The sequence below is a fragment of the Nansenia antarctica genome, assembly GCF_963989245.1.
Source record: "Nansenia antarctica genome assembly, chromosome: 4".
NCBI classification, from domain to species: domain Eukaryota; kingdom Metazoa; phylum Chordata; class Actinopteri; order Argentiniformes; family Microstomatidae; genus Nansenia; species Nansenia antarctica.
The window spans coordinates 19,328,684-19,341,617 of NC_137689.1; the positions used below are offsets into that span (position 1 = coordinate 19,328,684).

The 12,934-nt window shown below is 40.8% G+C and overlaps 3 protein-coding genes across 3 annotated transcripts; all 3 read right to left on the reverse strand.

The window, feature by feature from the left end:
- Positions 1–675: 675 nt before the first annotated feature.
- LOC308155797 (protocadherin gamma-A12-like) lies at positions 676–3,027 on the reverse strand (the record flags this gene model as incomplete). Its single annotated transcript, XM_080529170.1, has 1 exon — positions 676–3,027. One exon carries the CDS (start codon positions 3,025–3,027, stop codon positions 676–678), a length of 2,352 nt encoding a protein of 783 aa, XP_080385296.1.
- Positions 3,028–3,759: 732 nt separating this feature from the next.
- LOC308155798 (protocadherin gamma-A4-like) lies at positions 3,760–6,522 on the reverse strand (the record flags this gene model as incomplete). The annotated part of the gene is made up of 2 exons (XM_080529171.1): positions 3,760–3,774; positions 4,225–6,522. 2 exons carry the CDS (start codon positions 6,520–6,522, stop codon positions 3,760–3,762), a joined length of 2,313 nt encoding a protein of 770 aa, XP_080385297.1.
- Positions 6,523–7,770: 1,248 nt separating this feature from the next.
- On the reverse strand, positions 7,771–10,206 carry LOC308155799 (protocadherin beta-15-like; the record flags this gene model as incomplete). The annotated part of the gene is made up of 1 exon (XM_080529172.1): positions 7,771–10,206. The coding sequence occupies one exon, from the start codon at positions 10,204–10,206 to the stop codon at positions 7,771–7,773; it is 2,436 nt and encodes an 811-aa protein (XP_080385298.1).
- Positions 10,207–12,934: the final 2,728 nt, after the last annotated feature.

The window sequence follows — 12,934 nt, forward strand, 5'->3', positions numbered from 1 at the left end:
ACATGTGTGGTGCTGAAACGATGAGGCCTGCTTATCTGACGGGCTGAGACCGTAGTGGCGACCACAAGACTTCGTATAAATTGACACGTCATCTCCAGAAGTCTAACTTGATAGAATATCCCTCAGATTCTAACATTGAAGCTTGTTACCATGCTGGTGAACTATACTCAAATACAGAGAGGGAACTTATTCCCTGAATGCAAAATGCAAGAGGCTTATTCGACATGGAAAAGAATGACAGTGAATTGAAAAAACTGCAGTTGAAATAAACAAACTACATGTATATTTATATTACATACTGCTGTTGTTTTCTGTCCTGTTATAATAACACTATGCAATTTATATTATTCAGGATAACAGACGCACAACGTGGCTTACGCAATACATAACGTTAGGATGACTGAGACTCATAAACGTTGAAATACCTTCATGCGTTGCATAGTGAAGAAATACGCGTCAATACGTCGTTTACCCCTACAAACAGAGCTTGCTACGACTAGCAGGCATAAAGTAGCCAAGATATAGGCTCTAAAAAAAAACACCCATCCTCTAAAATGCGATAGCAAGATAGAGTCAGAGACATGAGCTGAAATTAAAGTCAAGTAAGCTCATATTTCATAGTTAAATAAACAAATAATAATGGTTTGCATTTCATAGGTATTTGCTATTTCTATATTACGTTAAATAGTCATGATTTACCTCACAAGTGTCGCCTGCGCTGTTCAGTGTCATGATACTTTCTCCAATGGGCTCAACTGGACTCTTCTTCATTGTGTTATCAGCACGCAGCGTGTTGTCATTGTATGACGTAGCAAACTTGAAGTCACTGGTGCGTGAGCCCGTTGTCAGGTATGCGTCATAATTGTAAGAGCTACGGAGAGTTCCAGCTCCGTCCACCTCTGCATAGTTGGGAGGGAAATACGCGCTGGGAATGGTGACTGCTCCATCAAACAACATTCGAGGCTTTCTCCTGCGGCAAAACCTCACGGCCACGATGAGAATAATGAAAGTGATGAAAAAGGTGGAAACGGAAACTAGTGCGATGATCAAGTAGGAGGTTAGTTTGTAACTACTCCCATCATAAGACATGTCTTTCAGTTCTGGAACTTCAGCCAAGTTGTCTGATATAAGTAAATATACTGAACAGGTTGTAGAGAGAGAGGGCTGTCCGTTATCTTTCACTGATATAACAAGGTTCTGCTTCATACTGTCAGATTCAGAAATGTCCCGCTGTGCCCTGATCTCTCCGCTGTGGAGACCAATAGTGAAAAGTCCCGGATCAGTGGATTTCACGATCTGATATGAAAGCCATGCGTTTTGTCCAGAGTCAGAATCCACAGCTATCACCTTGGAAACAAGCGACCCCGCCATAGCAGCTTTGGGGACCATCTCAGTCATCAAGGAGTTCCCTGCTAAAGCAGGATATAATATTTGTGGAGAGTTATCATTCTCATCTGTTATGAAGACACTCACACTCACGTTGCTGCTGAGTGGAGGAGAACCATTGTCTCTGGCTACAACGTGGACTTTGAAGCTCCTGAACTGCTCATAATCAAATGCTCTCACAGCATGGATCACCCCCGTGTCTCCGTTAATGGATAAAAATGACGACACTGGAACACCGTTGACCTCACTGGGCAGTAGAGAATAGACCACTGTACCGTTCTGTCTCCAGTCTGGGTCTCTGGCAGTAACAGAACATAAAGAGGAGCCAGGCTTGTTATTCTCAGTCACATAGGCGGTGTAGGATTGTTCTTCAAACACAGGTGGATTGTCATTGACGTCTGACACAGATAAATGAATAGTATTTGAGGAGGATAAGGGTGGAGACCCTTCGTCAGTGGCAGTGATTGTGATGTTATAATCAGATATCATCTCACGGTCTAGTTTACTTGTGGTGACAACAGAATAATAATTTTTGATAGAGAGGTTTAATTTGAATGGAGCATTTTGTTGAATGGAGCAGCGAACCTTTCCATTGGTCTCCGAGTCTTTATCTTGTACATTGATGATTCCCACCTCTGTGCCAGGTAACACATCCTCAGGAACAGGATTGTTAAGGGATGTTATATATAACATGGGTGCATTGTCATTCACATCTGTGATTTCGAATACCACTTCACAATTTGAAGCTGATCCTAAACCATCCTTTGCCTTTACGCTCAGTTCATAATATGTTTCCTCTTCAAAGTCAATAGGGCCCATGACTCGTATGTCTCCGGATGTTTTATTAATCGAAAATAGCTTCGCTGCTCTGTTACTTACACGACTAAATTCATAAGTCACCTCTCCATTCAGTCCTTCGTCTGCATCAGTAGCCGTTACTGTTGTTACTACTGTACCTAACGGAGCGTTTTCGGGTAGACTGACCTTATACACATTCTGACTAAACACCGGAATATTATCGTTTGCGTCCAACACAGTGACGTGTATAACAACAGTCCCAGATCTCTGAGGAGTCCCACCGTCAACCGCAGTCAGTAACAGCGTCATCTCCTGCTGTTGTTCACGATCAAGCTTGTTTTCTAGAACTAATTCGCTGTATTTCCTTCCATCTGGGTTTGTTTTAACATCTAATCCAAAGTAGTCATTTCTCTCAAGGGAATATTTTTGAACTGCGTTTTGTCCTATATCTGCATCATGAGCCTCGCTTAGGAGGAAGTGAGTTCCCCTCTCGGCTGATTCACTGATCTCTAGTTCAATGCGGTTGTCAGAAAATACTGGCGAGTTGTCGTTAACATCTTGGATTTGCACAATAATACGATGTAATTCTAGAGGATTCTCTAACACAAGCTCGTATTTTAGAGAACAAGAAATCCTCGACCCACACAGCTCCTCCCTGTCTATTGTTTCAGCCACAACGAAATCTCCAGTATTCAGATTAATGTCACAATAACGTTGACGACTGCCATCCATATTCAAACGATTTTTACGAGCAGAAAATCCTCTCGCATCCAGCCCCAGATCCTTAGCCAAGTTTCCGATCACAGATCCGCGTTTCATCTCCTCCGGAGTAGCGTAGTTCATGTCTCCAAGGCTTGTCCGCACTAAGAACGTAATCAAAACCAGACTGTACGTCGAGGCCGATACTGATAATCCAACGTGTTCCATAATCCAAACTGTATAGGTCCTACTAAAAGGGATATTAATATGTTTTTCAACCCTTAAAATCAAACATTTACTCGGTAATTGTGTCCAATAAAACGCACAATATGGTCCATCTGAAAGAGCCGGCGGTTTGTGTCATCGAAAATATATTCTTCCCTCGTATCATGGTTAAACTGGGTGGAGACGTGTATGTCGTCCAATATGCAGTGAACAGCGACACATAGAGTGTTTAATGGAAAACTACAATTTCAGGTTTTTAATAAACATTATACCAGAATGGTTGATACTTATGGTAGGCAGTTTAAAATGTGATCGTGAATATCTAACAGGTTAAACATACAGCGCATAAATTAACTAAGTTTAACAAAATAACCTAGCTAATAACCAAAACCTACAAATATGTCGGACATGTGTTAACCGGAAAAAGTTTTGAAGGCCTATAGTTTCTTTCCACAACTGAGAGGCTGAGTAATAGCTCCGTACAGCGTTGCCTCCTTTGAAAGCGCTCATGAGGCCCTGTCCACTCCTATGGTGCTGAAACGGCTGTGTCTATTAACAGCTATTAACGGGCAGGGCCCATACCGTGCCGCTATCAATGCATTGCATTCGATATCTCCTCTCTAGACCTCTAACTTGATCGGTTATTCATCGTTATAAAGTGAATGGCTGAACGGGAAAAGAGAGGGAAACTATTACCTACTAAAAAACAGTATTTATATTCCTTTTGCATATTGCATTGTGTATATTGTGTCAGTTAATGATATCATGTACTTTCAAAAGTGGTGGTACAAAGTGAAGTTAAGTTGACCTAATATAGGCTACTAGATCATCACTACTAATAATGATTATATGTTTGTTTTCCTGCAGGTAGGACAGATTTTCCTATTACTGAAACATTATTGACGAGGGACCAAATAACAATGCGGAAATAGAGTATCGCACAGCAGCACGCACAATACACGCAATGAACGACATTAGCACGACTGAGATTTGTGTAACATTTAAGTATACCTCCATGGACTGCATGGTTTTACCCTAAGCAAAAAAACACGCATTGAGTTGGTAGTTGAAACCGTAAAACAAAAAAGACAAAAAAATAGATAAATGATGATTTACCTCGTATATGTCGCCTCCAATGGGCTCAACTGGACTCTTCTTCATTGTGTGATCAGCACGCAGCGTATTGTCATTGTATGACGTAACAAACTTGAAGTCACTGGTGCGTGAGCCCGTTGTCAGGTATGCGTCATAATTGTAAGAGCTACGGAGAGTTCCAGCTCCATCCACCTCTGCATAGTTGGGAGGGAAATACGCGCTGGGAATGGTGACTGCTCCATCAAACAACATTCGAGGCTTTCTCCTGCGGCAAAACCTCACGGCCACGATGAGAATAATGAAAGTGATGAAAAAGGTGGAAACAGACACCAGTGCGATAATCAAATAGGACGTTAGTTTCGAACCACCTTGGTCATAAGACATGTCTTTCAGTTCTGGAACTTCAGCCAAGTTGTCTGATACAAGTAAATATACCGAACAGGTTGTAGAAAGAGAGGGTTGTCCGTTATCTTTCACTGATATAACAAGGTTCTGCTTCATACTGTCAGATTCAGAAATGTCCCGCTGTGCCCTGATCTCTCCGCTGTGGAGACCGATAGTGAAAAGTCCCGGATCAGTCGATTTCACGATCTGATATGAAAGCCATGCGTTCTGTCCAGAGTCAGCATCCACAGCGATCACCTTGGAAACAAGGGACCTCGCCATAGCAGCTTTGGGGACCATCTCAGTCATCAAGGAGTTCCCTGTAGCAGGATATAATATCTGTGGAGAGTTATCGTTCTCATCTGTTATGAAGACGCTCACAGTCACGTTACTGCTGAGCGGAGGAGAACCATTGTCTCTGGCTACAACGTGGACTTTGAAGCTCCTAAACTGCTCATAATCAAATGCTCTCACAGCATGGATCACCCCCGTGTCTCCGTTAATCGATAAGAATGACGAAACTGGAACACCGTTGACTTCACTGGGCAGTAGAGAATAGACCACTGTACCGTTCTGTCTCCAGTCTGGGTCTCTGGCCGTAACAGAACATATAGAGGAGCCAGGCTTGTTATTCTCAGTCACATAGGCGCTGTAGGATTGTTCTTCAAACACAGGTGGATTGTCATTGACGTCTGACACAGATAAATGAATAATCTTGGATGAGGATAAAGGTGGAGACCCTTCGTCAGTCGCAGTGATTGTGATGTTATAATCTGATATCATCTCACGGTCTAGTTTACTTGTGGTGACAAGAGAATAATAATTTTTAATAGAGGGATTTAATTTGAATGGAACATTTTGCTGAATGGAGCAGCGAACCTGTCTGTTCCTCTCTGAGTCTTTATCCTGTACATTAATGATGCCCACCTCAGTGCCAGGTAACACATTCTCAGGAACAGGACTGTTAAACGATTTGATAAATATAATAGGTGCGTTGTCATTCACATCTGTGATTTCGAATATCACTTCACAATTTGAAGCTGATCCTAAACCATCCTTTGCCTTTATGCTAATTTCATGATACGTTGCCTCTTCAAAGTCAATTGGGCCTGTGACTGTTATTTCTCCGGTGGTCTTATTGATAGAAAACAGCTTCGCTGCTCTCTTACTTACACGACTAAATTCATAAGTCACCTCTCCATTCAGTCCTTCGTCTGCATCAGTAGCCGTTACTGTTGTTACTACTGTACCTAACGGAGCGTTTTCGGGTAGACTGACCTTGTAGACATTCTGGCTAAACACCGGAATATTATCGTTTGCGTCCAACACAGTGACGTGTATAACAACAGTACCAGACCTCTGTGGAGTCCCACCGTCAACCGCAGTCAGTAAGAGCGTCATCTCCTGCTGTTGTTCACGATCAAGTTTGTTTTCTAGAACTAATTCACTGTATTTCCTTCCATCTGGGTTTGTTTTAACATCTAAACCAAAGTAGTCATTTCTCTCAAGGGAATATTTTTGAACTGCGTTTTGTCCAATATCTGCGTCATGAGCCTCGCTGAGGAGGAAGTGAGTTCCCCTATCGGCTGATTCCCTGATCTCTAGTTCAATGCGGTTGTCAGAAAATACTGGGGAGTTGTCGTTAATATCTTGAATTTGCACAATAATGCGATGTAACTCCAGAGGATTCTCTAACACAAGCTCGTATTTTAGAGAACAAGAAAGCCTCGACATACACAGCTCCTCCCTGTCTATTGTTTCAGCCACAACGAAATCTCCAGTATTCAGATTAATGTCACAATAACGTTGACCACTGCCATCCATATCCAATCGAGCCTTACGAGCAGAAAATCCTCTCGCATCCAGCCCCAGATCCTTAGCTAAATTACCAATTGCAGATCCGCGTTTCATATCCTCCGGAATCGCATAGTTCATGTCTCCAAGGCTTGTCCGCACTAAGAACATAATCAAAACCAGAAAGCACGTCGAGGCTGATACTGATAATCCAACGTGTTCCATAATCCAAAACGGTATTCCGACACCAGAGGGGTATACATATGCTATTCAACCTTCGCAATAAAACATTTACTCCGTAGGTTGATTGTGTCCAACAAAATAAACGCTATAATCTGTCCGAAGTCGACGATGGTTTGTCACACGCCACAGAAAAGATATCCTCCCTCCTATGGGTAAACTGGGTGGAGATATGCATATCGTCCAATACGCAGTGAACAGCGACACGTAGAGTATTCATTAGAAAACTACAATCCAAATCTTCTAATCAAATGTCTAGATGTGTTGCAATTCTAATACAAAGAATGCAATTAAAGTTAAGCAGTAAAACATGTGATCGTGAATACCCCGTAGGTAAAACATACAGTATGTGCCCACAACAAGTTAAAGTAATTACCAAGACCTGTCAATAGTTTGGTAAATAATTAACAGGACAAACTTGCTGTATAGTTATAGCTCAGTAGTCATTACACCGTTTCCCCTTTCAATGCGCTTCTGTGGGCTGTCCACATGTGTGGTGCTGAAACGACTAGGCCTGCTTATCTGACGGGCTGTGTCCGTAGTGGCGACCACAATACTTCGTATCAATTGACACCTCATCTCCAGAATATCCCTTAGATTGTACCATAGTAGCTTGCTGGTGAACTATACACTCAAATACAGAGAGGGAACTTGTTGCCTGAATGCAAAATGCAAGAGGCTTATTCGACATGGAAAAGAATGACAGTGAATTGAAAAAACTGCAGTTTAAATAAACAAACTACATGTATATTTATATTACATACTGCTGTTGTTTTCTGTCCTGTTATAATAACACTATGCAATTTATATTATTCAGGATAACAGACGCACAACGTAGGCTTACGCAATACATAACGTTAGGATGACTGAGACTCATAAACGTTGAAATACCTTCATGCGTTGCATAGTGAAGAAATACGCGTCAATACGTCGTTTACCCGTACAAACAGAGCTTGCTACGACTAGCAGGCATGAAATAGCCTATTACAAGATATCGGCTCTAAAAAAAAAAAAAAACATCCTCTAAAATGCGATAGCAAGATAGAGTCAGAGACATGAGCTGAAATTAAAGTCAAGTAAGCTTATATTTCATAGTTAAATAAACAAATAATAATGGTTTGCATTTCATAGGTATTTGCTATTTCTATATTACGTTAAATAGTCATGATTTACCTCACAAGTGTCGCCTGCGCTGTTCAGTGTCATGATACTTTCTCCAATGGGCTCAACTGGACTCTTCTTCATTGTGTTATCAGCACGCAGCGTGTTGTCATTGTATGACGTAACAAACTTGAAGTCACTGGTGCGTGAGCCCGTTGTCAGGTATGCGTCATAATTGTAAGAGCTACGGAGAGTTCCAGCTCCATCCACCTCTGCATAGTTGGGAGGGAAATACGCGCTGGGAATGGTGACTGCTCCATCAAACAACATTCGAGGCTTTCTCCTGCGGCAAAACCTCACGGCCACGATGAGAATAATGAAAGTGATGAAAAAGGTGGAAACGGACACTAGTGCGACGATCAAATAGGACGTTAGTTTCGAACCACCTTGGTCATAAGACATGTCTTTCAGTTCTGGAACTTCAGCCAAGTTGTCTGATACAAGTAAATATACCGAACAGGTTGTAGAGAGAAAGGGCTGTCCGTTATCTTTCACTGATATAACAAGGTTCTGCTTCATACTGTCAGATTCAGAAATGTCCCGCTGGGCCCTGATCTCTCCGCTGTGGAGACCGATAGTGAAAAGTCCCGGATCAGTCGATTTCACGATCTGATATGAAAGCCATGCGTTCTGTCCAGAGTCAGCATCCACAGCTATGACCTTGGAAACAAGGGACCCCGCCATAGCAGCTTTGGGGACCATCTCAGTCATCAAGGAGTTTCCTGCTGAAGCAGGATATAATATCTGTGGAGAGTTATCATTCTCATCTGTTATGAAGACACTCACAGTCACGTTACTGCTGAGCGGAGGAGAACCATTGTCTCTGGCTACAACGTGGACTTTGAATCTCCTAAACTGTTCATAATCAAATGCTCTCACAGCATGGATCACCCCTGTGTCTCCATTAATGGATAAGAATGACGACACTGGAACACCGTTGACCTCACTGGGCAGTAGAGAATAGACCACTGTACCGTTCTGTCTCCAGTCTGGGTCTCTGGCAGTAACAGAACATATAGAGGAGCCAGGCTTGTTATTCTCAGTCACATAGGCGCTGTAGGATTGTTCTTCAAACACAGGTGGATTGTCATTGACGTCTGACAAAGATAAATGAATAGTCTTGGATGAGGATAGGGGTGGAGACCCTTCGTCAGTGGCAGTGATTGTGATGTTATAATCAGATATCATTTCGCGGTCAAGACCAGCTGTAGTTACAAGAGAATAGTAATTCTTGACAGAGGGATTTAATTTGAAAGGAACATTGTTTTGAATGGAGCAGCGGACCTGTCTATTCCTCTCTGAGTCTTTATCCTGTACATTGATGATGCCCACCTCAGTGCCCGGTAACACATTCTCAGGGATGTGATTGGTTAGAGATTTAAGAGATATTATTGGGGCATTGTCATTGACATCTGTAATTTCAACGACCACGTTGGAAAAAGAAGATAGCCCGGAGCTGTCTTTGGCTTGGATACTCAATTCATACATGGACTCTTTTTCGAAATCAATTTCTCCAGCTATACTTATTTCGCCTGTTTTGGGATTAAGGGAAAATAATGAATTCACTTCATCTGAGGTGGGGCCAAATCCGTACGTCACCTCTCCGTTTGCCCCTTCGTCTGCATCGGTGGCAGACACAGTAACCACAACAAAACCTACTGGCGAATTCTCGGGTAGATTTACTTTATAGACATTCTGGCTGAACACCGGTTTATTATCATTAGCATCCAGCACTGTGACGTGTATAACAACAGTACCAGATCTCTGTGGAGTCCCACCGTCAACCGCAGTAAGTAGTAATGTCACCTCCTGCTGTTGTTCTCGATCTAATTCTTTCTCCAGTACTAACTCTCCGTACTTTCCGCCTCCAGGAGTAGTATGAACAGCCAAAATAAAATGTTCGTTCCTTTGTAATGTGTAGCTTTGAACCGCATTCAGGCCGATATCGGCATCATGAGCCTGATTAACGGCAAACCGTGCGCCTTTGACAGCTGACTCTCTGATCTCAAATTTGACGGCGTTTTCTCCAAATTGTGGGGCATTATCATTAATATCTTGCACCAGCAGAACAATATTATGTAATTCCAAGGGGTTCTCTAGAACCATTTCATATTTTAGATTGCATGAAATTCTTCGACCACAAAGCTGCTCCCGGTCTATTGTTTCAGACACGACCAAATCACCAGTGGTCAGATTAATGTCACAATACCGTTTGTTACTACCGTCAACATCTAAACGAGCTTTCCGAGACAACAGTCTTTTAGAATCCAACCGCACATCCTTGGCTATATTTCCGATTACAGATCCGCGTTTCATCTCCTCGGGAACAGAATATGTTACATCTCCATAGCTGGTTCGCAGCAGGAAATGAAACAAAGCCAGACAGAACATCAACGCAGAGAGCGAGAATCCTTTGTATCCCATGTTCAGGTCGAAACGTTATCCGCTGATGTTATGTAATGGTCTGAAATAATACAATCCGAAATGTATGACCACGTACGGGTTCAAAATGCACAACCTCAGATGTAGAGCCACTTCTCTATATAACGTGGTCTCCTCCTTTTCTATATTGCCAGAGAGGGTGGAGAGATGGAAATTCAAAACATTGCTGGTGAATAGCGACACTATGAGTATATTTCATAAAACTGCAGACAATCATGTTTGACTTAGACCGTCACCAAGTGTACAGAGGGGAGGCAAGATGCAGTCGAACACAGATGTATTTTCCTTTACAGATACATTCTATATCAACACGAGCATGAGCAAAACAATATGAACATATTAGCCATTTGAGTCTTGAAATAGCGTTATGTCAATATTGTGTTTCCATTTTCCACATACGTAGACATTTAAATGTGTTATTTTAACTGTAGCGCAGGTCCTGTCACAGCGTTGACTTTGTAACTGCCTCACATTGTCAGTAAATTCATAATGTGCCACCTTGCTAATGTATTGGTTCTTAGTATATACAGCAGTCCTATAGGCGGAACTAATCTGCCACTCCAATGTTCCACACATCATTATTTATCAGAAGCACCTAACAAACAAAGCGCCAAAATATAAGAAAAATAATGTCATAACAGTTTTAATTATCAACTAGTATATACTAATAAGAAGGCTAAGAATAAGCAACCAAGATCCAGACCCTCTTAGTAATAAGCAGCCTACGAGTTATGTTTTGATTTGTGTTCATTTCTATGCAATGATATTTGAATGTGTTAATATGCTAGCTAGTCAATATGCTAGCTAGCTACCTATTGTAATACAAGACATACCATACATACATGCATTTCATTGTTGTATTTTATTTTCTCTTTTAACCCAGTTCTCACGGGTTGGTTCAAGGAATAAAGCCATGTGCCTCAAGGGAGCTACACACAATTCCTTTGCTGTATTCGAAATGTAATTCATACTATGTATGACGTTGATTTGTGTATACTGTATAAAACATTAAAATTAGTACTATTCGCAGATGATACAAATATTTTTTGTTCTGGGGGGAATTTAAAGGAGCTAATGGAGATGATTACTTCAGAAATGTGCAAATTAAAAAGATGGTTTGACATAAACAAATTATAATTAAACCTAAGCAAAACTAACTACATGTTATTTGGTAATTATAAAATGAATACCCAAGTACAGATACAGGTAGATGGTGTGGACATTGAAAGAGTTCATGAAATTAAGTTTCTTGGTGTGATAATTGATGATAGAATAAGCTGGTCATCTCATATAAAAAATGTCCGAAATAAACTGTCAAGAAGCATTTCAGTACTGAGTAAGGCAAGACACGTTCTGGACCATAAATCACTCCACACTCTCTACTGCTCACTGCTTTTACCATATTTAAATTATTGTGCGGAGGTTTGGGGCAACACTTATAGACTACAATCACTATTAATATTGCAAAAAAGAGCCATAAGGTTAATTCATAATTCCGGTTATAGAGATCACACAAATTCATTATTCTTAAAATCAAAAACATTAAAATTCACGGATCTGGTCCACCTTCTAACAGCACAAATAATGTATAAAGCAAATAACAACCTACTCCCTAGGAATATTCAAAAATTGTTTTTTGATAGAGATGGGAGTTATAATTTGAGGGGGGAGTTAAATTTAAAACATATTTATGTACGTACAACGTTAAAACGTTTTTGTATTTCTATATGTGGAGTGAAGCTGTGGAACGGATTGAGTGTGGAGCTAAAGCGGGGTCCAAGCATGACCCAGTTCAAAAAGCGGTATAAAAACATGGTTTTCACCAGGTACGAGGAGGAAGAAGGGCTTTAACAGTTGTTGTTTTCACAGATTATTTGTTTATTTACATTATCTGTTTTCTATTGTTGGTCAATATGTAAATATGTAAATACATTTGATTTAATAAAAAAAAAAGATTATATTCATATTGAAGTCAACTGCAGATTATTAATTATTAATCTCTGATTATTGGAGAAGGGGTAGGATTAAATAAGTGTATGCTTCTTCCTACTCCTTTTCGGACATGTTAAGTAAATAGTGTTTTTTGTTTTGTGTTTTTCTTGTTTTTGTTTTGTTTTTTTCTTGTTTTTGTTTTGTCTTTTGTTGTTATAACTATTTCTTTCTACACATGTTCGAAATAAAAGCTTTCATTCATACTGCGTCCCCACTACGTATGTGCAATTTGTGTACGCGAGAAATGCCCGGATGTATAGCCAGAATTATGCTGCGTAAGGTTACTTTTCATAATCTGCCCCAAAATGCATCGCGCGTCTTTTCAGTCATGTCAAACTGCGCCATACAAACTCGTCATACAGCAAGACCTTTAATCGACATTTTAAAATAAAGGCTTCGATTAGCCTATACAGTAGACATGTGACCGTGACTACCAATAAGGTGAAACATCGGCCTACTGGGCTTAACATAGGCTACCTCTTTTACGCAATAATTGAATAATGTTTTAAAGTAGGCCTTATAATCAAAAACACTAAATATGTTTTGCAAAGCATTAACGGGAGGAAAATAAATAAATAATGTATTTCTGAAAGCTCATTCGCTCGTGAGGCGCTGTCCATGCTTGTGGTTCTGAAACTACTACATCTCTTATCTAGAAGGATTGGGCACTCAGTACCACCCTCACAGCATTTTATCAATTGACTCCTCGTCACGTCAA